This window comes from Molossus molossus, unplaced genomic scaffold (genome assembly GCF_014108415.1).
Source record: "Molossus molossus isolate mMolMol1 unplaced genomic scaffold, mMolMol1.p scaffold_m16_p_22, whole genome shotgun sequence".
In the NCBI taxonomy this organism is placed as follows: domain Eukaryota; kingdom Metazoa; phylum Chordata; class Mammalia; order Chiroptera; family Molossidae; genus Molossus; species Molossus molossus.
The window spans coordinates 27,241,326-27,266,274 of NW_023425358.1; the positions used below are offsets into that span (position 1 = coordinate 27,241,326).

General features: G+C 53.8%; 1 protein-coding gene across 6 annotated transcripts; it reads left to right on the forward strand.

Moving 5' to 3' along the window:
• Positions 1–222: 222 nt before the first annotated feature.
• MSI1 (musashi RNA binding protein 1) lies at positions 223–23,669 on the forward strand. 6 transcript variants are annotated; one of them, XM_036277127.1, is made up of 15 exons: positions 223–348; positions 518–558; positions 1,119–1,200; positions 1,299–1,383; positions 4,224–4,265; positions 5,809–5,901; positions 9,473–9,521; positions 10,696–10,778; positions 11,254–11,371; positions 14,822–14,902; positions 16,141–16,197; positions 18,916–18,984; positions 19,750–19,937; positions 20,376–20,439; positions 21,910–23,669. In XM_036277127.1, the coding sequence occupies exons 1-14, from the start codon at positions 290–292 to the stop codon at positions 20,415–20,417; spliced, it is 1,089 nt and encodes a 362-aa protein (XP_036133020.1). In that variant the 5' UTR covers positions 223–289; the 3' UTR covers positions 20,418–20,439; positions 21,910–23,669. The 6 variants fall into 6 exon arrangements, with proteins under 6 accessions (XP_036133020.1, XP_036133021.1, XP_036133024.1 ...); XM_036277128.1 differs by having other exon boundaries at positions 268–348; positions 19,783–19,937; positions 21,910–23,328; XM_036277131.1 differs by lacking the exon at positions 19,750–19,937 and having other exon boundaries at positions 268–348; positions 21,910–23,328.
• Positions 23,670–24,949: the final 1,280 nt, after the last annotated feature.

Genomic DNA, 24,949 nt, shown 5'->3' on the forward strand with positions numbered 1-24,949 from the left:
GGCGGGAGCCGGGTCCGGGCGCCGCCGCCTCCGCGGGCGCCCGGACGCGCCGGCGAGCGCGGGGCTTTATGCGCGCAGGGCGGCGGGGGGAGGAGCCGGCAGGTCGGCCCCCGGCGGGCCCTCCCCTCGGCCGTCCCCGCCCGCCCGCCCGCCCGAGCGGGGTCGGGGGAGGGGGCAGCATGGCCTGTCCGTCCGGCCCCCTTCGCCGCGCACCTCATCTGCCCCGCGCCGAGCGCTGCCGCCGCCGCCGCCGCCGCCGCTCCGCTGCCCGCGCCGCCCGCGGCTCCCGATGGAGACTGACGCGCCCCAGCCCGGCCTCGCCTCCCCGGACTCGCCGCACGACCCCTGGTACGGCCCGGCCCGGCCCGGCCCGGCCTGCCCGGCCCGCGCCCGCCCCGGCCCCGCCAACATGGCCGATCCGGGTCGGGCCGGGCCTCCCCGGGGCCCGGGCCCGCGCCCCCTGCGCCCCGGCTCCCGGCGCTCACGCGGGCCCTTTGTGTCTCTCCTCCTCCCGCAGCAAGATGTTCATCGGGGGACTCAGTTGGCAGACTACGCAGGGTGAGCGAGCCTGGGAGCGCCCGCCGGCCCGGCAGGGCACCCCGGACCCCCCGGCGCCCCGGAACCGGACACCCCAGCTCGGCCCTGCGCCCTACTGACCCCGGGCGCCTCTGCGCTCTCTTTCGCGCCCCGCCCGGGGACCCCGAGAGTGCAGGGCAATCGGCAAGCGCGCACGGCCCAGCGGGTGGAGGGAAGGAGATGAGGGGTTCAGGGGGCATCAGGGGGTGGGCCGAGCCCCCGGGACCCGCCGGCGGCAGCGCCAACTCCGCTCGCACCTGCGGCTCAAACTTTTGTGAGGCGGCTCCCGGAGCGGCGGGAACCCGGCCGGAGCCGTCCCCCCTCCAGCCCAGCTCGGCCCTTGGCTTCCTGGGGCCCCTGTGGGCGCCAGGAGGCTCCACGAGAGCCGGGTGAGGGCGAGAGGGTGGGGGACAGTGCAGAGGCGCTCAGGCTGCTGGGCGCGGGGGCGGCGGGGCCGCGCCAGGGTCACTGGGGGCAAAGGACGGGGGAGGGGGGAAGGGCGCAGGGCCCGAGCTGGTCCGAAGGCGGGTATGTGGTTACAGAAGGGCTGCGCGAGTACTTCGGCCAGTTCGGGGAGGTGAAGGAGTGTCTGGTGATGCGGGACCCCCTGACCAAGAGATCCAGGTGAGCCCCGCACCCCTTCCTCCTGCTCCCGGCTCGCCCCCCTTCACCGCCACTCACTGCCTTGTAACCATCTGCCTTTCCCTCACTACCGCGAGCAGGGGTTTCGGCTTCGTCACTTTCATGGACCAGGCGGGGGTGGATAAAGTGCTGGCGCAATCGCGGCACGAGCTCGACTCTAAAACAGTGAGTGGCCCTCGGGGCTTCGGGGGTCCTTTGGGGGAGGGAGGCCGCCGGAGGAGAGGGTCAGGACAGGACTCTCCCCGGGGGACAGTTGGACGGGGTCCTTAAGGAAGGAGGGAGTTTTCTGAGTAGAAGGGCTGCCAGGCTCTGAAACTTTGTCACTAGAGTTGAGGGCAGAGGGAGGAGAAAAAATCCAGGCCTGCCCTGAGATGCTACATCTCCCAACCCCTCCAGTATAGGTGAGGGAAGAATCAGCCACCACCCCCTCCCCATACCTGCTAATCTTAATGCCTCAGAGAGGAGGTTGGGGTGGGGCTAGGTCCCTCCCCTAGCCCAAATTGGGTGAGTCAGGTCTACAGTGACCCACCCTGTGGCTTCTGTGAACTGCGACTAGTATTTGGCTCTGCGACACCCCTTCATTCCAGACCAATGGCAAAGCATCACTAACCGCCCCCCCCCCCCCAACCTCCCCTGACTTTTGGTCAATGAGCTCCTTGCTTTGTGTGGAAGACTCAGAATTGCTTTGCCCAGGAAGGGATTTATGAGAAGGGAGCTAGCTTGCCTGGAAAAACGTTCCGAGGGCTAGATCTTAGCTGCTTGTTTGGTATTCAAACTCCTGGAACATTTTGCTGTTGTCCCACTGCTCCCCAGTGTCTTGGGCCCTGCAGGGGGCGCTGGCTCAGGCCCTGGCTCAAGGGGAGAGGGAAAAGGAGAAAGTCATAGGAGGGTTTACTCTGTGATGGGGGTGACCTGTGATTGGGGAGACCATCTGCCAAGGGGCCGGGACAGTGTGATCTCTCTCCACACTCCCCCACTCTCCTCCAGCCCTGGGCCTCCCTGCTTGGGTCAGTCACTGGCTCCTGTTTACCTGCAACAATAGCTGGTTGTGCCCAAGAATTTGTTAAATTACCGCCTGTCCCCAGCTCCTGTTATCTCTGCCCAGTGGCTCCCACTCCTGCTCCCAGTAATGAGCAAATGAGGCCAGGCCTCAACTTTGCCGGCTCTGAAAGGATCTTCTTGGCTCAGACTGAGTGACCCAAGCTGGGAATGGAGAGACAGTGGCCTATTGTTTTTGGTGATTATCTGCCATCAAGCTGCCTGTTCTCCTACCATCCCCTGTCCTCAGAATGCACTGATGACTTCTGCAGCGCTCAGGAAGCTGAGATTTAGGGGCTGGGGCTGGGGGGTGGGGGAATGGAAGATCGATAAGGGGAAGAGCGAGGGGAGGAAGGAAGGTGAGATGGGCATCTTTCTGAGATTTGAAACTCAAGGGCAAGGGCTTTGTGTTTGACACTCTCTGGCTTGAGTTCGGGGTGGTGGGAGGAAGGTTTATTGTGGGGAGTCTATTTTGGGTTCTGACTTTCACCTTTTATTTACTTGTTGGATTTTATTTATGTTGTGGGATATGAGTCAGAGTGGAGGTGGGGTGTATCAGGGATAGGGTGTGTGTGGGTCTGCTGGACATGGTTTGGGTACCATCTCCCCATCAGGGGACTGTCTGAGGTGTGCTCTGGTGGCTGGAGAGGCTGCTTTCGGGAGAAATAGAAGGTCGGGAAATGTCCATAGATGTACAAAATCACACCTTCAGGCAGGGAAAATGGACAGCTTTGATTTTCCTTGGAGCCTCATGGGGCTTTGGGAGAGAGGAAGCACTGCCCTAGCATGGATTTTGGAGGTTCTTTCTTTGTGGGCAAGTTCCAGTGGGGGAGCCTGGAGGAATTCTGTTGTCTAGAACAAGGCTGAGTTTTGAAGGGAAGGAACTTGGAGAAAAGATAGATCTTGCCTATGACTGACTGATGAACTTTTGAGTGGTATCCACCCACGTGGGTGCCAAGAAACTCTGGAATGATCGGGCCTTATAGGTCCTGCACTGATCACAGTATCTCATGCCCTGCTTTTTGCTAATTCTAAGCATAGGTAGAGTACCTGGAACACCCAGATGCACGCTGCTTTTCCCTTCTGGTTTGGTTGTTCATAGCCAAGGGCAAAGGTGGCCCACTGGTAATAGCACTTTTGTTTGTGCAATGAAATGAAGGGCAGTTCACAAAGGACCGCTTTCACCCATGTTATCTCATTTGATTTCCCCCGGCTGCCTCTGGGAAAAGTGGGTGTGATTGTCCCCACTTTGCAGATGAGGGGACTGAGGCTCAGAGGGGCCAGGCAAGTTCCCAAGATCACAAGCTTGGCCAGGGGCCCAGAATTTGAGTCCAATTCCCATGCCCTTGCACGTCATCAAAGCCTGGGCTCTGCTTCACCCCAAGCCTAGCTGCATTCTCAGAAAGCTGTTTATTTGCACCCTCAAGGAGAGCAGTTAGCTGTCGATAATATCGGGGAAATAGAACTGAGTCCATTCCCGGTGGTTTATGAACTCTTATCTTGAAGCAAAGACTTTCCATTCTCAAGGCTTCAAAAGTCTGAATTGCATGCCTCCCCTAGACTGGTATCTGTGTGAAGTCAGTTAAGCTGGGAAGGCCCTCAATATACCTGGTGCTTAAAGGAATAAGACTTTGCTTACTTTTTTGGGTTCTCGCTGTAAGTAAGCTTTATCTCATAAAATCTGCAGATGACCCCTTGAGGTGGGTGTTACTATTTGCCCATTTTACAAGTGAGCTTGACCCTGAGTCTCAGAGTTTCAGTAACTTGCCTAAGGTCTCACAGCTGGGAAGCAGTGTAAGTGGGATTCAAATCCAGTAGCCTGGCTCCAGGGCCTAAATGCTTAACCACTACACTTTTCTGTGGTGGTTTCTGTCACCTCTGTGTCCTGGGATGATAGAGGTCTTCAGGGCTGAAGGCTCTGTGGTCACCCATCTGAAATGTGATAACCAAGGCTCCTTCTCTTCCAGATTGATCCCAAGGTGGCCTTTCCACGACGAGCACAGCCTAAGGTAGGTGTGTCTCTGCCTGGGAGGAGTCTGTTACGGAGGGCAGTGATATTCCCAGCATTCCTTTCTGTGAAAGATGCTTCTGCTACCTCTGGGTGGACTGGGATGGGGGGAGGGAAGATTCTCAATATCCTTGTTCTGTGGATTGAAGACACTATGTATCATCTTTCCATCTGTGCTCTGAGGTAGACTGGGAAGGGGGCTGCATGTGTTTGGAGAAGGGGAACCCCTCAGGGGACTCATTGCCCTATATTTGAAGCCTGTATGGTTTAGACCCTGAGTGGAATTCTGACCTCAGAGATCACAGCCTCTGTCCCCACTGACTCTGGGGGTCAAATCCAGGACAGACTTACCCCCTGAGGCTGAGCTAGAGTTGGGCCAGGGAGCTACCTCTGACCCCAGTCACCCTCCTGCCTCCTGAGTGTGATTGGGCTTGAGGAGGGGGAAGGGACCATGGAGTCTGTCACCTGTTGTCTTTCAACTTGGGTGACTGTGGCTGCCCCTCTCAAGTGTTCTCTTTCCCTGGTGCTGCAGCAGATTTGTCTGGGTGTGCAGAAAACAGGTTTCTGAGCACTTGAGCTATATAGCACTCAAAACTTTTGGTCCAGGGCAGAGGCCTAAGATTCTATTCCGGGCCCCAGAGCAACTAGCCAGATCTGAATTTTTAAGCAGTTGAATATAGGGGACAAACAGGAAGGCTGATTACAGAACAGGGAGCAGGATCCCTGTGTCTGCTGACTTATCGAGTGTCTTAGCACCAGGTCCCTCTTCCAGGAGATCTTAGTTTCTCCTTTGCAAGAGGGTTGGTGGGAACCAAGATGCTTTCGGATTTTGAGCCATGGTGCCCAGCTCCTGCCACAGCAAAGGGAGAGGGGCAACTTTTAAGAGACAGGAAAGGGGCATCTCTGGAAGGATCCAGCAGAGGGCCTGAAAGCAATTATGGAGCAGGTATTCGAAGGAAGCCGCACCAGGGAGCACATGGTCGGAATTGGGTTAATTCCATTAAGCAGTTTGGTGACAGAAGGTGCTTTAGTGTTAGGATGGGGCTGGGAATTGCCTTGGATTAGCCATGCGCTCCTGGGGTAATTAGGACCATGTGTTCTTCCTAAAACAGGGCTGGGGCCACAGGGCTGCCAGAGGTTGGGTTGGGAGGAGGTTGATGAAGAAAATGTCGGCATGGAGTTTAGGGGGACCCTGTGATGGGCTTTGGCCTCTCCCAAGGGGGTCTTTAAGTTAGGCTGTAGGTCCAGGTCACGCATCCACTGCCTGCTCTGTGGTGGTCTTTAGGAAAGACATTTTCCCCACACAGACCCCAGGGAGGGAAGCAGGAGGAAGGCACACTGGAGCCAGCCAGGGTGTGGGGTGCACAGCTGCCTGTGACAGGCCTAGAGGCGGGGGTCCAAGGGGGAGCTCAGGGGGGGCCTTCCGAGTAGCTGGGGCCACAGAGCTTGTCAGCTGGCGCCCTGGCAGGAGGGCTCGAGCCCCTGCTGGTGGCAGCAGGCCACAGGACTCAGATGCCCACTTTCTCATTCTCTCCCCCTAACAGATGGTGACTCGAACGAAGAAGATCTTTGTGGGGGGGCTATCAGTGAACACCACGGTGGAGGATGTGAAGCAATATTTTGAGCAGTTCGGGAAGGTGGGTTAAATCTGGGGGGCTTGCTGGGGGTGTGAAAGTCCTGTAGAAGTGGTCAGTAGGGAGTGGAGTCCAGCCAGGTCATTCCAGTTCCTGCAAAAGGTGAAAGAGGGGTGAGTCCTTCTGTGGGTGAGGCCAGGTCAACCCACCCTTCAGGCTCCCGGGCTGTCTATGAGCCTCACACTCTGGACACATCCCCAGGGACAGAAGCCACACAGTAGCTCTCTCTGTTGTTGCCCTTTCCCTGTGTTTTTCTCTTACTTATCTTCCTTCTCCCGAGGGAGGCTGCTCTCCTATAGCCAGTTCAATCCAGTCACCCCCTTGGCCTCCTGGGAGTTTGCACCTGTCCAGGCCTTGGGCGGTTGCACCTTCCCCCACTCCTTCCTGGTGGGGATGATAAGGAGGCAATAAATAGGACTCCCAATTGCACTCAGCCCGCTGCTTGCACAGGTGGGAGTGTGGGGCAGGAGCTGGTAGAGGGGGCTGATTCCCTACCTATTGCGAGGGGTGGGCGGGTGAAGGTCAGGCCCAGAGGATTGGCTCTCAGCTCTGAGATGCGTCCAGTTTAATTTTCTGGGCTGTTTGGGAAGTAGGAGTCGTAACGATATCAGACAGTAGGATGTCCCCAGAAAGGTGAGCAGTGTCAACGTCAAGGTTGCAGGGAGAGATGGCAAAGAGGGGACCAAGTTTTAATCTGAGGATGAAGTAGGACTCCTGGGCTTAGTGCTGGGGTCCCTGATCTAATCCTCCGTGAGACAGGCTACAGGCTGGGTCTCCCCTTTCCCATGGAGACACTTTCAGGTCCCTGTTAGGCAAAGGCCAAAGAAGGTGGCTTGGGAAATAGGGTGTGAGTTGGCAACTGGGTGGGATTCCAGTCCCCTGTCTCCAGGGTAGAAAGGGAGAGGGTGGGAGGTCCCCTGGCCAGCGGATGCTGGCGGCATGAGGGCCAGAGGCCGAGGCTCAGGCGCCTCCGTGGGGACCCGGGTCCAGGACAGAGGGCAGGTCGGCGGCCTGGGCCCCAGAGGGAAGGACGCTCCTGGGAAGCAGCAGGCCCCGCTCGCTCCGGCGGGGTGTCTTTGTGTCTGAGCGCCGAGCATTAGAGCTCGCACTAATCTGATCCAGCAGCTGTGATTGGAGGCCGCCTGCCCCCGGGGCCGGCGTTGCCATGGCAACCGGGCCCCAGGAGAAGCCGTCAGCGGCCGCGTCTTTTGTTCGGGCCTAAATCGGCGTTGGCATGTGAAACCGGCCCGGGGAGGCCAGGGGGAGCCGGAGAATAGGCTGCCAGGGAGCGAGGGGGACAGCCGGGAATGCCAAGGGCCCTGCGGCGGGGGGCCCCCCGCCCGGATCGAGGGGCCGCCGCCGAGGGGGGAACAATGGTCAGCCGCCATGGCTGCCACTCAGGCTTAGAGGCCGCCGAACTTGGCTCCCACTGGTCAGCAGGCCCCGGCCGCCTCCCCTCCTCCCCTCCCTCCCCAAGCCCCCCTGCCCTCGGGTTCCCATGGAGACCAAAGCCTATTAAGGACACCGGGCTGGGAGCCTCCTTCCCCTCAGCTGGCCCCAGGAGGAGACACCAGTGGGGGTCCCCTGGACCCCCAGCCACTTTCCTTGCTCCCTGCCCTGGCCTCGACCCCATTGCCCCATTAGGGGTCCGTCCAGCCAGAGCTCAGGTTGAAGGGTCTTGGGGGCCAGGGATGGTGGATTGTAAGATTGAGCAGAGGAAGGCTAAAAGGGCTGTGGATTTGGGCTGAAATCAAATTGTGGGTCAGGCAGGAACTCAAAGCTATAGTATTAGAGGGCTGGTTCTTAGTTCGTTCATTCATTCATTCATTCAAAAAGTAATTATTGAGCACAAGTCAAGCTGCTCTGTAACTTGGTCATGGTAATAGCTGACACGGGCACTGTTCTCATGAAACCTTTAAAGGCCGTAGTGTTGGACTGCTCTCTCCAGCATTGCCCCTCTCCCCCATGTGACTGTGGGCAAGCCCCTCCATAATAAGGTAATAGCAACAGTCATTATCTATTAAGCACTACTGTATCCCAGGTACTGTGAGTTAAGAGTGTTACGTGTACTATCTCATTTAACTCCTCCCTATAAGACATTCTTACACCAATTTTACAGATGAGTAGCCTGAGTCATGGAGACACAGAGCCACTTGCCCAAGATGACCCACCAGCAAATGCAGGACCTAGGATTTCAATTCAAAGCCTGTGTTTTTATCACAACCCTCCTTTATGAGTTTCTCTTTCCCATTGGTTAAGGGGGTGGGCAAGATGTGCTGAGCCTGAAGTGACCATCTAGTTTGGGTGATCGAGCAGATTTGGGATGGGGACTCACAATGGGTCTTTAAGGATGGGAGTGGGGGTGACACTCCCTTGCAGGGCACTGGGGCAGGAAGCTTCTTGGGGAGGAAGATGTCAATTCCTTCTAGATTTTCCAGGACCCAGCTGCCTCCTGGCTCAGTGGGGTCTGGTTCTCCCAGGGGGAAGTCAGAGGCCCTGTTCAGCTGGCGCCTGTGAGAGCCGGAGGACCACCCTGTTCAGGGGCTGCCCTTTCCTTCAAGGAGGCGGGTGACAGGCCTGGAGAGTGAAGGAGAGTGGGGGAGAGACTGTACCCCACAGCTTCCAGAGGTTTTCCTTCATCCCTTGGGTGCGTGACCATTTGTGGGAGGGTCAGCAGCTGGAGTGCAATGGAGGGGTGTCAGAGGTAACCCTTGATTTCCACCAAGGATGAATCAGACCTTAGCTTAACCCCATGAGTTAGCTGACATTGGCTGAAGAATTAAAGAGGGCCAGGAGGATGCACCAGATATAGGCAAAAGGAAGGAGGTGGGACTGTGGGAGGGAAGCTAAGGTCTTTGATTGTCCTTGTATCCAAGGGGATGCCTTGAGGGAGAAGCAAGAAGAGAAGTCTAGGGTCCAAGGGAGGGGGGATAGTGTAGACACCCCCCTTTCCTCAGCCCTGTTGTCCCCTCCCCCAGTCAGTGGGAGGCAAGCAGCCCAGGCACTGAACTCTAGTTGCTTTAATTACAGCCTCTAGCAAAAGGAAACCTCAATTAGAGGAAAAGATGTGTACCAGGAGAGGGGAGTTGAGACTGGCTGTCCTCCTGGCCTTCTGCAAAAAGGGAAGAGGCTTTTGCTTCCCCATCTCAGGTCTTGATCTTATATTTTTTCCTCTAGTGCCCACTCAGTGCCTCCTCCTCCTAGTCTTGATCTTTTAGGATTTGCTGTGTGACCTTGGCCAGGTGACTTCACCTCTCTGAGCCCATTTCCTTATCTACAAAATGAGGCTCTTACCATGCAGGGAATGTGGAGAGGACTATGGGACAAAGTGTCAGGCACATATTTTGTGCTTAATATTTGCAAACCGCTCCATTGAGAATCTGGTGGTTGAAGGGGGTTGCTGTGGCATCTGGTTGAGGTTGCAGATAGAAAGTTGCCCCAGCATGGGAAGCAGGTTTAAGATAAAGCCTGGGCTTTATATAGAGAGAAAGGGGTGTGGGAGCCCCTGCTCCTGGGTTGTGGTGGGCCCCTGGTATCTGGTGGGTCCTCCAACAACAAAATGGCTCTGTTTCAGGTGGATGATGCTATGCTGATGTTTGACAAAACTACCAACCGGCACCGAGGTGAGTGTGGCCCCTCCCCCTTTCCAGGCCAGGCTGGGGGCCTGTGGTCAGCCAGGGGGCTGCAGGTCACAGCTGCCCTTTCATCTCTCCTCCTGACATCCTATCCCTGAGGATCTGCATCCTCTCCAGGGCCTGGCCTTACAGAAGGCTTTTGTCCCGCCGTTTCCTGTGCTAGAAACTTGCAGAATTGCAGACACCCGAGAGGAGCAGAGGAGCAGACTCTCCCCCAACTGAGCCCTCCACCCCCACCCGACCTGATGTCTGCCCAACCAGTGTCTATGCTGAGGCTTACCTTGTCCCTGGTAACCAGAGCTAAGGCCACGCTGCCCCAGGGTCAGGCTGACTTGCTGACTCAAAGCCCCAAGCAGTCTGCTTCAGCCACTGCCCTCCACCCCCACCCTCAGGCTGAGCCCAGCCCCCAGCCCCCTTGCCCCTGAACCTGTGAGCATCTGGGCCACAGTGTTTGCACAGCCTGGTTGTTTTTCTCCCAAAGGCCTTGCCTTCCGAGAATCCCATTCCAGTCCCTGGGGCACACCCCGGAGGAGGCAGGGCTATATCTCCAGTTGCTTCAGGTCTTTCGGTCTTTTAACCTGTTCTAGGAGTGGGGTATGTGCCGTCGTGTGTGTATACCTGCATGTAAGGGTGTCAGTATCTGAATATTTGTGTATGTCTGTTGCCTCAGGGTGACTGTGTACATATACACAGGGGTCTTTATGTTTTTAGGAGCACCAGTGAGTTGTGCGTGTGATATGTATGTGTGTGTGTGTGTGTGTCTACATACATGAATGTGATTGTGTACAAATGTATGTTTGAGTGTGTACACCTTTGTGTTAAGTTTAAATAAGTGTTTGTGTGTGTTCTTTCTTCCCTCATTGGAAAGCATCTGAGGCAGGGAGAGGGCGTGTTGAGTGAAATTTCATCATAGCTCTGCCGCTTCCTAACTTGCTGTGTGATCTTGAGCAAGTCACTTCACTCTTCTGAGCCTGGGTTTTCACATCTGTAATTTGGAGCTAGAAGCCCTGTCTCAGCAGGTAGTTGAGAGGTTCTTGGGCTGTGGGCAGAGCCTTTTGTTACCTCTCAGACACTCACCTGCGAGAGGGTAGTGGTGGCATTGGTATGACGCAGGGCAGGGTTTTGACCATGAGCTGGTTCTGACCCTGCATTTGCCCTCTAGGGTTTGGATTTGTCACGTTTGAGAGCGAAGACATCGTGGAGAAAGTGTGTGAAATCCATTTTCATGAAATCAACAACAAAATGGTGAGCTGGGGTTGGGGGTGCAGAGAGAGACTGAGGCTCCTGGCTGAGCCAGCCAGGGATGCTCAGAGGTTCTGGAGGCAGGCAGAAGGGCCTCAGTCAGTGGAGTAGAGTCAGCTTTCCCATGCCCTGAAGATCTGGATAGCAAGGCAGTGTCCTGTGGCAGTTAAAAAGCATTGGTTGGGGGGGAAAAGCATGGCTTGAAATCCTCACTCCACTACTTGCTAGTCTGGTCATTGGGCAGATGATTTCCCCTTTCTGAGCCTCAGTTTCCTCATCTGTCAAATGGGAGTAACAATAGTACCTTCATCATTGGATTAGTGTAAGCATTTATGAACTATTGCATGCAAAGTTATTTACATAGTGCCTAGCTCATAGTGAGCACTCTGTAAATTAACAATAAAGACATCTGCCAGGGAACAGGAGGGTGGGTGACCCTAGGACTGTAAGAGAAACTGACCACCAGGTTTCATTGCAGGTGGAATGTAAGAAAGCTCAGCCAAAAGAGGTGATGTCGCCGACGGGCTCAGCCCGGGGGAGGTCTCGAGTCATGCCCTATGGAATGGATGCCTTCATGCTGGGCATCGGCATGCTAGGTATGTGCCAGGCCTGCACCTGCAGCTTCTTCCTGCCCAGAACTGCGCCCAGGGCTACCAGGGGCTGCATGGGTGTTGTATCTCCTCTGTGGTCTGCCCTTCTGAGTCATTGAGTGGGAGCGGGGACCAAGGATCTCAAGTGTGGCAGACCTACCAAAGGTGGGCAGTTTGTTGTAGGGTACTGCCCTCTGGTGGTGGCCAAAAGAATGGTCCAGCTGTTCATTACTTAGTCTTGTCCATCCATCCATTCATTCATCCAGTAAATAGTTATTGAGCAACTATAAATGCCAGGCACTGTGCCAAGAAGTACAACAGTGACTATCCTTAGACCTTTATGGTCTGGCAGGGAAAACAAATCAGTAAGAACATAAATAAATAGGCTTAGGATGAAGAAGTGTAGGGTGCCGAGGGAGTGTGGGTCATAGGGAACTTGACCAAGACTTGGAGAAGCTGGAAAAGAAGATAAATTTAAGCTGAGTCTGTGGGTTGAGTCAGAGGTAGTTATGGGAGGTCAGAGGAAAAGGGAAGGGGAAAGTGTTCCAGGTAGAAGGAATAGCATTTACAAAAACGCAAAGGCCTTTGGGAAGGCAAAAGAAGGCTGCTTCTTTTTTTTTTCAATTTTATTTTTTGTGTGATACGTGCCCCTACTGGGAACCAAACCCCGGACTCTCTGGTCCGCAGGTCGACGCTCAACCGCTGAGCCAAACTGGCCAGGGCAACTTCTTTTTTATTTTTAACGAGAGTGGAGGGGGGGGAGGGAGGGAGAGAGAAGCATTAAGGTAAGAGACACATCAGTTGGCTGCCTCCTTCACGACCCTGACTGGGGCTGGGGATCAAACCTGCAACCCAGGTACGTGCCTTTGATCGGGAAATGAACCCGTGATCCTTGGGTCTGAGGGCCAGTGCTCTAACAGCTGAGCCAAACTGGTCAGGGTGAGAAGGCCACTTCTTGTTCATTCAACTAATATTACTTGAGCAGCTTTGGAGAGGCAGCGCCTGCCCTCATGGGGTTTCCCATAATGTGGGAGATAGGAGTGAATTGTCAATGTCACCACAGAGGGATCGGGGGCTCCTGGGAGCCCAGAGAGATACCCAAACCCACCAGGGTGTGGGGAGGCCCCTTAGAGGGGGTGAAGGCTGCTGTGAGGCTAAAAGTTGAACAGGATCATCCACACTTGGGGCCCACAACTGAGGGTGGAAAATCTGAGCTGGGCCCCCAGGAAACTCACAGTCTCCCTGGAGAGACAAGATGTGCAGACACAGAAAGAGACTAGTACAAGGGGGTCTTTATGCCAGGAATGGGGGAGGGGTGCTCTGGGAATTCAGAGGAGGGAGGCATAGTGTGGGCTAGAGGGTCAGGTTTGGGGTCACAGATAGGGTGAGTGAGGACAGTACCCTCCAAGTGGCGCATGGTCTTCTCTGAAGTTTTAGGGTATTTTTTGACTTTTTATATGGAAGTAGTTTCAAACTTTAAGGAGAGTCGAAAACATAGAGCAGCACAGAGAACATCCATATACCCTTTACCAGATTCACCTATATTAACATTATACCCCACTTTCATTTTCTCTGTGTGTGTATATATACATACATACATACACACATACAGTACACTTGTGATTTTTCTCTGAATCATTTGAGAGTAAATTACACGCATTTTGTCCCCTTACTCTTAAACACTTCACTGTGCATTTCCAAAGATTAGGGATATTCTTTCACGAAACCACATAATAATTGTCAACTTTATACATTTATATTGATATAACATCTTTAAAAAATTTTTTTTCTTCATTGATTTTAGAGAGAGAGGAAGGGAGAGGGAGAGAGAAAAACATGGATGAGAGAGAACATCGACTGGCCGCCTCCTGCATGCCCCCCACTGGGGATCGGGTCCATAACCTGGGCATGTGCCCTGGCCGGGAATTGAATTGCGACCTCCTGGTCCTTTCGCTGAGCCACACCAGCCGGGCTGTCCTGTTTCTTTAGCCTCTTTTGATCTGGAACATTGAGAAAGTTTTCTTTTTAAGGTGATTCATTTTTCACCCTCTTTAAAGAGTGAAAACAGAAAAAGAAGTCCTCTAACAAATAGTGAGAATGGTGGTCGGGTGACTTGGAACCAGTCAAATCTGAATTTGAATTCCATTTACACCATTATTAGTCACTATATGATTTTTCTTTTTAATCCTCACCTGAGGATATTTTTCTATTTATCATCAGATAGAATGGGAGGGAGGGAGAGAGAGAAACATTGATGCGAGAGAGATACATCGACTGGTTGCCTCCTGCACGACCTGACCAGGGCCAGGGGACGAACTGCAACTGAGGTACGTGCCCTTAACCAGAATTGAACCCACGACTCATTGGTCTGCAGGCTGATGCTCCAACCGCTGAGCCAAGCCGGCCAGGGCTCACTATATGATTTTTATTTCACAGCTATGAATACTTATTAGATGCATACTAAGTAGTAGGCACCATGTTGGTGCTGAAGACACAGAAATAAAAGATGGGGGAAATAGAAAATCAGCACTTAGAGAAATCCTGAAATAAATTCAGATGATCATTAGGGATATAAAAGGGGAAAACCAGGTGATATGATAAATATTGTAACTAATGGCCCTGGCCAGTTTGGCTCAGCAGTTAGAGCATTGGCCTGTGGTCCAGAGAGACCCAGGTTCGGTTCCCGCTAAGGGCATGTACCTCCGTTTCATTTGTCCCTGGCCCTGGTTGGGTCATGCGGGAGGCAGCCACTCGATGTGTCCCTTTTGTGTCGATGTTTCTCTCTCTCTCTCTTCTCTCTCCCTCCCACTCTATCTGAACAAAAAATGGAAAAATGTCTTCGGGTGAGGATAAAAAAAAAATAATAATAATAAATATATATATTGTAACTAATGGGTGGGAGGACTCTTGTGGGATGACCTCTTTGAGGAGGTGACATTTGATCTGAAACTTGCACAATGTAAAGGACCCAACCATGTGAAAACCTGGGGAGATGCGTGTTCCAGGCAGCAGGAATGGCATATGCAAAGGTCCTGAGGTGGAAAGGAACTTGGTGAATTTGAGAAACAGCAAGATCAATGTGGCTGGAGCAGAGTGACCATGGGCAGAATGTAGGTGAGGATAGGAGGGAGGCAGGAGCCAGCGCCTGAAGGGCCTTGGCAAGCGTTTGAATTATTCTTAGCCAATAAGTGTCACCTCTCTGAGCCTCAGTTTCCTAATCTGTAAAATTGGGCTCCTAATAGTAACAATTGCTAAGGGTTCTTATGAGGTTTAAGGATAAAATAAACCGTGCAGTGGGCTTAGCGCAGGGCTCAGTGTGTGGAAGGTATTTGGTACATGTGACTGACTGTTACTCATGAGACGAGGTGGGGAGGGACATGGGTGGCTCCGAGTGCCCTACTGATCCGGGTTGGACTGCAGGTGAGGCGTCTGACACTAGCCCCCTTGCCCCATCAGGTTACCCTGGTTTCCAAGCCACGACCTATGCCAGCCGGAGTTATACAGGCCTCGCTCCTGGCTACACCTACCAGTTCCCCGGTAAGTCCTGTTCAGTGTCTCTCTGCTGCCAGCATGTCCCGGGTTCCTAGGCAGTCTGGCTCCTCAGGGTGGTGTCTGGGGGTGCATGGCTGGGGTTGGGGGGCTGCCTGCTGGAAGCTTGGAAGGAAGGGCATGTCTGAGGAAGGAGCGCCTCTCCCCTCCCATCCCCTCCTCACCCCCTCCCCAGGCTGGGGGTGGGAGCTCCAGCGCGGCCCTGCATGGCACCGTTCACTCCCAGGGTGCTCTCTGCCTGCCTCCTGTCTGTCTCCGCTCCCCACCCCACTCCAGGGTTGCCACTTCCACCAAAGAGGGCACTGGGCTTGTGTCAGAGGGCACATTGGTTGTGTCTTTCTGGACACATGTATAGTAACCACGTGCTATGCCGAGCCTTCCAAGGCCAACAGGACCATTTGAGACCCTGAATGCTGAAAAGCAATTGAAAAGCATGATGATCAGGACCTCATTTGCAATTCAAAATAAAAATAACAGTAGGCCTTCAAGTAAGTGGCAGGAAGCCCAACAAAGTTCTGAACTCTCCCATGATGACTATTCAATGTTGTTTTCTTTGAAATATCAAATATCACATTTTTGCAAGTCTTCGTCTTCTTTTTTTTTTTTGAGTCTTATTTTTTAGAGGGTCCCTAAACACGGGCATCATTTGCCTCTTGGGCTGCCCCGCTTGGAATCCCACGTACACATTATGTTGTCTCATTCTGACAACAATCTCATGGCGGGAGGCTGAGGATCCCCAGTTTACAGGTGGGGAAACGGGCTCAGAGGGGTGAGGTGACTTGCTAAAACGACTCAACTAGAAAATGCTGGAGCTGGGAACCCAACCCGAACCTGACCTGCTCTAGGCTCATCGATTTTCATGAATGCTGCTTCCCCGCCGACCCCTGCCTCCTGCAAAAATAGGAGAAGAGGAGGATTCTGGGGGATGTTTTGGTGCAATCTCAAGCCTCTTAAGAAACACTGGGAATGGTAGTTCCAGCCTGCCCGTGCCCGGGGTATAGGTGGCAACTCTGCTCACTCTTTCTGTGTCTGTCTCTCCTCTCTGTGTCTGTGTCTCCTCCCCCACCCTTGCCTGCTGGGGCCCATGCTCTCCCCATCCCCAGCTCTTGGGTCCTGTGCATGGCCTGTCCCCCTTCCCAGTGTCCCTGTGGGTGCATCGGTCCTCCCCAGGCCATGCCTGAGGGGCCTCCCTGCATCTTCCTAAGCTGTTTTACGTTTCATTTTAGAATTCCGTGTAGAGCGGACCCCTCTCCCGAGCGCCCCAGTCCTCCCCGAGCTTACAGGTCAGTTGCTCGGATTTCATACACCTCACAGGCCACATGGGGAGAAAGAAGGACTCAGGGACCTTCCCCTGGGGAAAGCTAGTTGGGACCCTTTTCTCCTGCCCGTCAGCCCTCCAGTTGTGGGGATACAGCAGATTCTGCCTGGGCACTGGCCAGTCTATGTAGTTACATGGCCCTTAGGGTGGGGCATAGGGCCAGGCCCAGCAGAGGGAGGCAACATCACTCATTCATTTATTTGGCAAATATTTATCTAGCACCCTCTATGCGCCACACACCACCTATGCTCTGAGACCCAGCGGTGAGAAGCTAGGGTCTCAGACCCAGAGCAGAGTGGCCAGCTGGGGACTTCAGCAGACTGGAGTGGGCATGCCTGCCTGCCATGCCAGAGCTGGCCCTTGCCCGGAGGGGATGCAGACTCAGTACATTCAGATCTCATTTTCTAAGAGAAGCCAGAAACCTGGTTATTGCTTTCAAATGCATTTTTCAATTATTTTTAAGTGTTGGCAACAATCCAAATTTACCACTGCGGTCCAAACGAGACCTATTCAAAGGGCAAATCTAGCCCTCTGGCTGCCCATTTGGGATTTCTGGGCAAATGGCATCAAGGTGCTTGGCCGCTGGAGCCATTTCTCCAACTGTAGCTGTCACGTGGGCCATTCAGCTCAGCTCTGAGCTGGCGGCAAGGCGGGGGTGTGTGCAAGGGGTTTCTCTGTTCAACCTGCTTCTCCCCCACCCCACCCCACACTCTCCCCACCCCCAACCTGGCCGTGTGTGGAGGATGGATGCTGCTTTAGATGAGACCTTCCTTCCAAGGGGTGCTCAGGGGTCCCTCAAAGTGGAGAAGAGGGAAGAGAAACATGGGGTGAAGAAAGGGGAGGGAGTAGAGAGTCCTGGAGGTGGGGTGATAGAGGCTCTTCCCTGAGTAGACTTGGGGAGACAGAAAGGGGTCCTTTTCTCATTGAAGAACTCTGTGTTGAGGACCTACTGTGTGGGACACTCTGCCAGGCCCTGCTGTCACAGTACTTGCAGTCTAGAGAGGGAAACAAATGTTTATTATACAAATGCGTGATCCTTTACAGTTGTGATAAGCACACGCTCGGATTGGCCACGCTGACTTTGCTTTGTGGAATGCCTGAAAGTGCCTAAAGACAGACCTCAGCCCAGCCACTGCCCTTAAAGAACTGAGGGAAGAAAGGTCCCCTCAGCAGATGTCTTGGCAGGGGCGGAGGTCTAGCCTAGAAGTCTGGGGTCTGAACTTTTCTCTTGCCTTCAGGAGATGTGGGTGTTTCCATCATGCATTTAATAGAGATTGATCATGTCAGCTGCGGTTCCGAGCATGGAGATACAGCAGTGAGTGAGATAGAGAAGGTCCCTGCCCTCCTGGTGCTGATAGTCTAGTGGAGAGAGACAGCAATAAGCAAGTAAATAAGGTACTTTCAAAGGGTGAGAAATTCCAAGAGGAAAATAAAACGGAAGTGTGGTGAGGTATTAGGGTTGGGGGCAGGGGGTGCCTTAGTGAGAGTGGTCAGGGAAGGCTTCTCAGAGGAGGTGACATCTGAGTGAGAAGAAGCCAACTGTATGAAGCACATCAGCAAGCCTTGTTTACTGTGCAGGAACCGCTGTGTTCTAGACTTCAATCCCCAGCCCAGTGGCCATGCCAAGGATTTTCAGGGGCCTTTTCTGGGGTCCCTAGCCCCAGGTCCAGTTCCAGTTCAGGGTCAGAGTGATTCAAACAGCCTCAAGGGGCACATCTTGGGATGGGAGACTGATGTTCCTGAGGGCAAATGCCATCTCTGCAGACCCTGGCTCTGGGCAGAGTTGCAGCCTCTTGGGGGCTGCAGTGTTCGAGCCCAAAAGTAGGGGGCGCTCACCCCCAGCCCCAGGGAGCTCCAGGCTCCAGCCTACCTGTTATTTAAGCAGAAGTCCCTTCTACTCCTTCAGCAGGCATTTATTGAATACCTATTGTGTACCAGGCAAGGTGCTAGATGCTGTGGAGGTAGAAAGCCAACAAGGGAATAGCAAGATCCCTGTGTCTGAGAGGGAATCAGAAAGGGGGCTAAGAGGATTTATGGGGAGGGACTGGTTATTTCTGGCTGGTGGTCGGGGGCCCCTGAGGCAGGGCATTGGATGCACACAATCTGTTGAGGACATGCTCTCAGGAGAAGGGGGGCGAGGCAAGCCGGCCAGGCAGCAGAAGGAGCAAAGCCGAACGGTGGCCTCCCCTGCAGTCTGCCTTCAGCCATGGATCGCACAGGGAGCTCTGGGGCCTGAGCCGCACCTCCGAGTCGCTTGTACCTTGAAGCAAAGGGCCTGGCTTTGGGGCCCATGGAAGCCAGTCACTGGCTCCCGTTGACTGGGGCTGGGCAGAGGGACATACCCTCCCGTTACCCAGGAGCTAGGTGCAGGCAGTGCTTAGAGCAGCTCAGGGTGAGGTGCCCCACCGTCACCCTCTGTGAATGTTGGGTTGTTCAAGTGTGTCCCTTGAGTCCAGGGGGGAAACCGAGGCTGAGTCAAGCGCTGGGAAGCCATCGTCTCTCCTGTCTTCATCCAGTCCATGGGTCAGGGCACGGATGGCGGCCTAAGGGAGCTCTTTCTGCCTTGACCGTGGGGCTGCACTGACCCCTCTGCCGTGGGGTAAGGCTCTGCCCAGAGGGGGCCTCCATCACCCACTCTGTCCCCTCACCTGCCACTCTGAAGTGCCCATACCTTCCCTTTCAGCCATTCCTCTCACCGCTTATGGACCGATGGCAGCGGCAGCAGCAGCGGCAGCTGTGGTTCGAGGGACAGGTGAGGCCTTCTGGGGTGCGGGCAGCGAGGGACGGGGTGCAGGGGGCAGAGAGGTCTAGAGGGGCGGGGAGGTAGCCACCACCCTCCCTTTCAGAGGGACTTATGTATTCATTCGCTCAGCCAGTGTTAACGGAGCACCTGGCGAGCCCGCCAGGAGGAAGACTGGCATGGTCTCTGCCCTCCAGACCTTAAAGGCTGGTGGGGGCACCAGGTATTAGAAAGGCAATAATTCTGAACGATGATAACTGCTCCTCTGGGGGAAGTCAGGAGCCAGAGGGGCTCACAGGACTCCGGGGAAGGCATCCAGGAGGAGGGACTTCACTTTCGATTTGAAGGCAAAGAGGAAAAGAATTGCTGGCGGAGGGACGAGCATGTGCAAAGGCTCGGCGGCCAGTTAGCATGGGTGGAGTGCAGGGATGAGGTGCGGGAGGAAGAGCTAGAGGAACCGGGTCCTGGGGAGACACGGCATTTTAGGCAGTGGAGGGATGTGGAATTTAGAAGGTGCACACAGCTGCCGCATGGGGAAAGGTTTGAAGGGGCTCAGGAGGGGAGGCCTAGAGACCGGTGAGGAGGCCGCTGAGTGGTGAGACAGGAGACCATGGGGGCCTGGGCTGGGGCTGGCGGCGCGGATGGACTTGGAGGGATCTCAAGGAGGTGGGCCCACAGGCCCTGATGGGATGAGGCAGGAGGAGGGGTCAAGGTCAGGGTGGGTAGAACAGGTTTGAAGGCTCCGGGGCTATCACCTTCTTCTTTCTGGGTTGCCAGGCTCTCACCCCTGGACGATGGCTCCCCCTCCAGGTTCGACTCCCAGCCGTACAGGGGGCTTCCTGGGGACCACCAGCCCTGGCCCCATGGCTGAGCTCTATGGGGCAGCCAACCAGGACTCAGGGGTCAGCAGTTACATCAGTGCTGCCAGCCCCGCCCCCAGCACCGGCTTCGGCCACAGTCTTGGGGTGAGTGGCTGGTCCTGGAGGACCCCCAAAGTTGGAGGAGGGGAAAGGCCTTGTCTGTCTGTGGGGCAGAGGGAGGTGAGGGATAATGAATGGAAAAAGAGTGTCACCAAGAGAGAGGACAGGAGTCCTCATTCATTCAGTGGGCATTTAATGATTGCCCCCTGTATGCCGGGCACTAGGTGGGCTCTGGGGCTATTGTGCAAATAAGACTCATCACCTCTGCCCCAATGGGGGCTAGATTCTAGCTTGGGGTGGGGGCTAATTTTAACAAGGGTATTGATTATACGCAGGTCCCCGGCCCTACCCTGGAGAATCTTTCAGTGGGTCTGCAGTAGGAGTGATATGGGCAGGACCAGAGAAGGGTCTGTGCCTCACCTCAGGTGTCCTGCAGGAGAAAAGAAGCCCCTGAATCTAGGAGTCAAATTCTTTTCTTTCCAGGGTCCCTTGATTGCCACAGCTTTCACCAATGGGTACCACTGAAGCAGGAGACAGGTGGCAGGAGGTGAGGAGGTGGGCAGGGGCCTTGGGGTGGAGGTGACACTGGGGGAGGCTGATACTGGGAGCCCCGTCTGGGACATGATCCCTGTCCTTGCCTTCATGGAGCCCATTGTCCAGAGGAGACAGACCTTCATACCAGCAATGGTCAATGAACATGAAAAGCTGCTCAACCTGCTACATAAAAATGTAAATGAAAACAATAAGGCAGCATGTTCCACCTGTCAGGCAGAAATTTTTTTTTTTAATGTGTTTTTATTGCTTTTTTAGAGAGAGGAAGGGAAAGATAGAAACATCGATGTGAGAGAGAAACTGACCGGCCACCTCCTGTGCACCCCCCACCGGGGATGGAGCCCACAACCCAGGCGTGTGCCCTGACTGGGAATCGAACCGGGACCTCTCAGTCTATGAGACGATGCTCAATCCACTGAGCCACACCGGCTGGGCAAGGCAAAGATTTTTTTAGATTGCTGATGCCCAGCATTGATGAGGGTGTAGGAGAAACTGCATCTAGGCTCAGGGTTTCCAAAAGGCAGTCTGGCGGTGTCTCTCCAGATTTTAAACATGCATCCCCTGGACCCAACGATTCCACTTCTAGGCATTTATTTTAAAAACTGCAAATAACTGAAATGCCCATCCAAAGGAGAGTGGTTAAATCCGTGAGAGTATGTATACAATGGAATATTACACAACTATTAAAGCAGATACTGTTGACAGGTATACACATAGAGAGAAAGAAGAAAACCCTGTACACAGCCATCATGCAGTATCTAGCCAGACGGTGGGTACCATGTGAACCAGTGACTTTTCATTCTTTTATTCATTCATTCAAACAACTATTTGTTGAGCAGTGTTCCAGGAAAGAGGGGTGTATAAGACAAGCTTTCTCTCTCATTCTACAGACAAAAGTCAAGTGAAACCTGGCGGGGTGGCTCAGTTGGTGGGAGCATCATCCCGTACACCAAAAGGTTGTGGGTTTGATTCCTGGTCAGGGGCCATACCTAGGTTACGGATTTGATCCTGGTCAGAGCGTATACAGGAGGCAACCAGTGGATGTTGCTCTCACATCAATGTTTCTCTCTCTCCCCTTAACTCTCTCTCTCAAATCAATAAACATCCTCGGGTGAGGATTTAAAAACAAAACAAAACAGGGCTTAAAACCCTAAAAACAGTTCATTTTTTTTTTTTAATCAAGTGAGATAATTCTAAATTGTGTGTGAGGGGTCCACTTTAGGGATTCAGAGGTGTCCCTGAGAAGGTGACATTTGAATAAATCCAGCCACTTAAAATCCCGGGAAAACCGGGAACGGAGAAAGTGCAAAGCATGTGAAGGAAGCTCATCTAGGAGGGGGTTAGGGAAAGAGGCCTATGCATGGAGGAGGGGGTGCTGTGTTCTGGGGCCCCAAAGAGTGGGAGGCAGAAGGTTATGGGGGCAGGACGCCTGGGGGCACCTGTAAACCACCCCTCTGTATTGCAGCGCCCTAGCCTGCAGCTGACTGAGGACCAGGAGTGAGCCAGCGAGGGGGCGGGGACACCTCAGCCGCAGCCGCCGCCCCTCCCCCCGCAGCGACTCGGCCGGCTACTGCCTGCCCCCCACTCCCGCCCGGCCCCTGCCCTGCTGCCCTGGACAACGTCTGGCTCCCCTACTAACCTCCCCCTTTTCCACCCCTGGCCCGCTCCCCCACCTGCCCGCTTTTATTTATTTTGGATTAGCCGGTTGCCCCTCAGTGCCCCCTTATTCTCCCCTCTGGGGTCTGCACCCCTCCCTCTCTGCCGCGCCCCAAAGGACCCACCCCCAGAAGGCTTTTGTATCTGTTCATAGCTAGAGTGAGGGCGGAGGGGGCCTGCTCGCTCCAGGCTGCAGCCCCAACCCGGGTTTTTTATTCTGATTTTCCCTCCTTTAATCTTTCTTTCTTTTTTTTTTTTTTTTAAAGAAACTGTTTTTTAAACTATTTCTAGGTTTGTGAATGTGAAGCCCCAGGCCGCAGGGGGCAAGGGGCCAGGTGCCCCCCACCAGCTGAGAACAAAATGTCTATGTGGGTGTGGGCCCCTGGCCACCTCTCTCCAGCCCTGGGGAGGAAGACAGGGCTGTGTAGGCCAGGCCGAGCCCCTGGGACCATCCCGTCCTGTATCATATGTAAATACTGTGAGGTGAAGCCCCCACCCTCTGGAAGACCCCTTGGGGGTGAGGGCATCGCCTGGCCCCGCCCTGTGAAGGTCTCCCTCCTGTGTTCCTGTCCCTTCCTCAGACACCGTTACTGTAAGCTTGCAGGCCTCATCTGTGGCCAAGGCAGGCCCACTCTCTCAGGCCCTAGGGGTCAAGGCCTTGGGCCTGCTCACCCCGAAAACCCAGTGTGGGGGCAAGGGGCGAGGGAAGAGAAGGGCTCGCCCGGAGCCACTGCTGGAAAGGAATTAACTCTCCAAAGGTCTCCCCCTGCCCCCTACCTAGGCCAGGCTTTCGTGGTTTCTGCTCTGAGCCCCACCATGAGTGGGCATCAGGGGGCACTTGGGAAAGGGTGGACCCCAGGGGAAAGCAAAGGGCTTCTCAGGGAACCCCCACATTCTCTCACTGAAGTATCCCACCAGGATGGTCCCATGGCCAGAGCCCCTTGGCAGCCCCTCACCCCTGAGCCCCCTTCAAAGGAAAAAGGCTCAGGGTCTGACTTCATGAACAGCTAGTGACCTGGCTGGTGTGGCAGGACTGAGGCCCACCTGTTGTCCCCTCTGTGTCCCTCTCCCCCAGGTCTGAGGCTGGGGACCTAAGCTCCCTTCCTTATCAGTCCCCGATTTAAAACCCCTTTGGAGAGTTAATTGTCTGTGTGAGGTGCTTAACCTATTAGCCCTGAGAACACAAAGCAATAATCTTTGTTACTGAGATATGCGGCTGTTCGTGTTTTGTTTTGTTTTTTTTTAATGTTTCCTAATAAAAGAGAAGCTGCATTTTATTGGTTTTTATTTTTAATTTTCTACACATTTGAGCTGAGTCATGAGAGACTTAGCTTCTCCCTCCTCCCTTCCTGTGACCACCCCCACCCCCACCCCATTGGGCCCACCCATGGGTTCAGGGCCCTGGAATTCCGTTTTCTGATTTGTTTGGGGAATTTTTTAAAAAGATGTTACATGGTGTTTTGAAGCCAGCAAGTTACCACCCTCCGGTGTCTCTTTTCTCCACATCTGTAACTTCTTTTTCCAGGTTATATTTTCAGTTTTAAATTCCTAATAAATTATTTGAAAACGGTGCTAGGCTGGGAGTGTTTTGTGTCTCTGTGTGCATTCGCGTCTAGGTACAACAATGACAGCCTGTTGTCTCTTACCTTCTCTTACGTTCCTCCTGGACAATATTTGATTCACATGTAAGAAAACATGTCCTGGGCCAGGGGGCTCAGTTGGTTGGAGCACCATCCTCTACACTGAAAGATCTCAGGTTCGATTGCCGGTCAGGGCACATACCCAGGTTGCAGGTTCGGTTCTCAATATGGGAGGCAACCGATCTATGTTTCTCTCTCGATATTTCCCTCTCTCTCTCCCTCCCTCTCCCTTCCTCTCTAAAAATCAATAAAACCTGTCCCTGGGTGATGATTTAAAAAAAGAAAAACAACATGTAGCTTATTTGGATATGATTTGAAAAAACTAAAAAAGACGTTTTGAGACAAAGGCCTCTGAAAATGGTCTTATTTTTGTTAGGTATGATCATGGCGTTGCAGTCTTTTTTTTTTTTTTTTTTATCCTCACTCAGGACACTTTTGCATTTATCTTCAGATAGAGCTGGAAGGAGAGAGAAACATCGATGTGAGAGAGATACATCGAGTGGTTGCCACCCACATGACCCCAACCAGGGCCGGGGATGAACTGCAACCAAGGTACATGCCCTTAGTGGGAACCAAAGCCTGGTCTGCAGGCCAACACTCTAACCACTGAGCCAAACCAGCCAGAGCTGCAGTCATATATATCTATATCTATCTATCTATCTATCTATCTATATATATAATTATTATTATTTTTTTTAATCCTCACCTGAGGACATTTTTCCATATTTTGTTCAGATAGAGTGGGAGGGAGAGAGAGAGAGAGAGAAACATCGACGTGAAAGGGACACATCGAGTGGCTGCCACCCGCACGACCCAACCAGGGCTGGGGACAACCTGCAACCGAGGTGTCCTTAGCGGGAACCAAACCTGGGGTCTCTGGACCACAGTCCAACGCTCTAACCACTGAGCAAACCAGCCAGGGCACTTTTTTTTTTTAATTCCTACTGAGCCTGGCTGGTGTGGCTCAGTGGTTGAGTGTTGACCCATGCACCAAGAAGAGGTCGCCAGTTCGATTCCCATTCAGGGCACATGCCCAGGTTGTGGGCCCAATCCCCTGTGGGGGGCATGCAGGAGGCTGCCAATCAATCGATGTTCTCTCTCATCGATGTTTCTACCTCTCTCTCCCTCTCCCTTCCTCTCTGTCTAAATCAAGAAAGAAAAAATATTTAAAAAATAAATAAATAAAATTCCTACTGAAAGCCTTTTCTC

What these genes read in the sequence shown, in the direction of transcription:
- MSI1 (XM_036277127.1), top strand. Translation starts at nt 290, where the DNA reads ATGGAGACTGACGCGCCCCAGCCCGGCCTCGCCTCCCCGGACTCGCCG. An exon ending in CACGACGAGCACAGCCTAAG is followed by an intron (nt 4,266 to 5,808) that starts GTAGGTGTGTCT and finishes TCCCCCTAACAG; the next exon opens with ATGGTGACTCGAACGAAGAA. An exon ending in ATGAAATCAACAACAAAATG is followed by an intron (nt 10,779 to 11,253) that starts GTGAGCTGGGGT and finishes GTTTCATTGCAG; the next exon opens with GTGGAATGTAAGAAAGCTCA.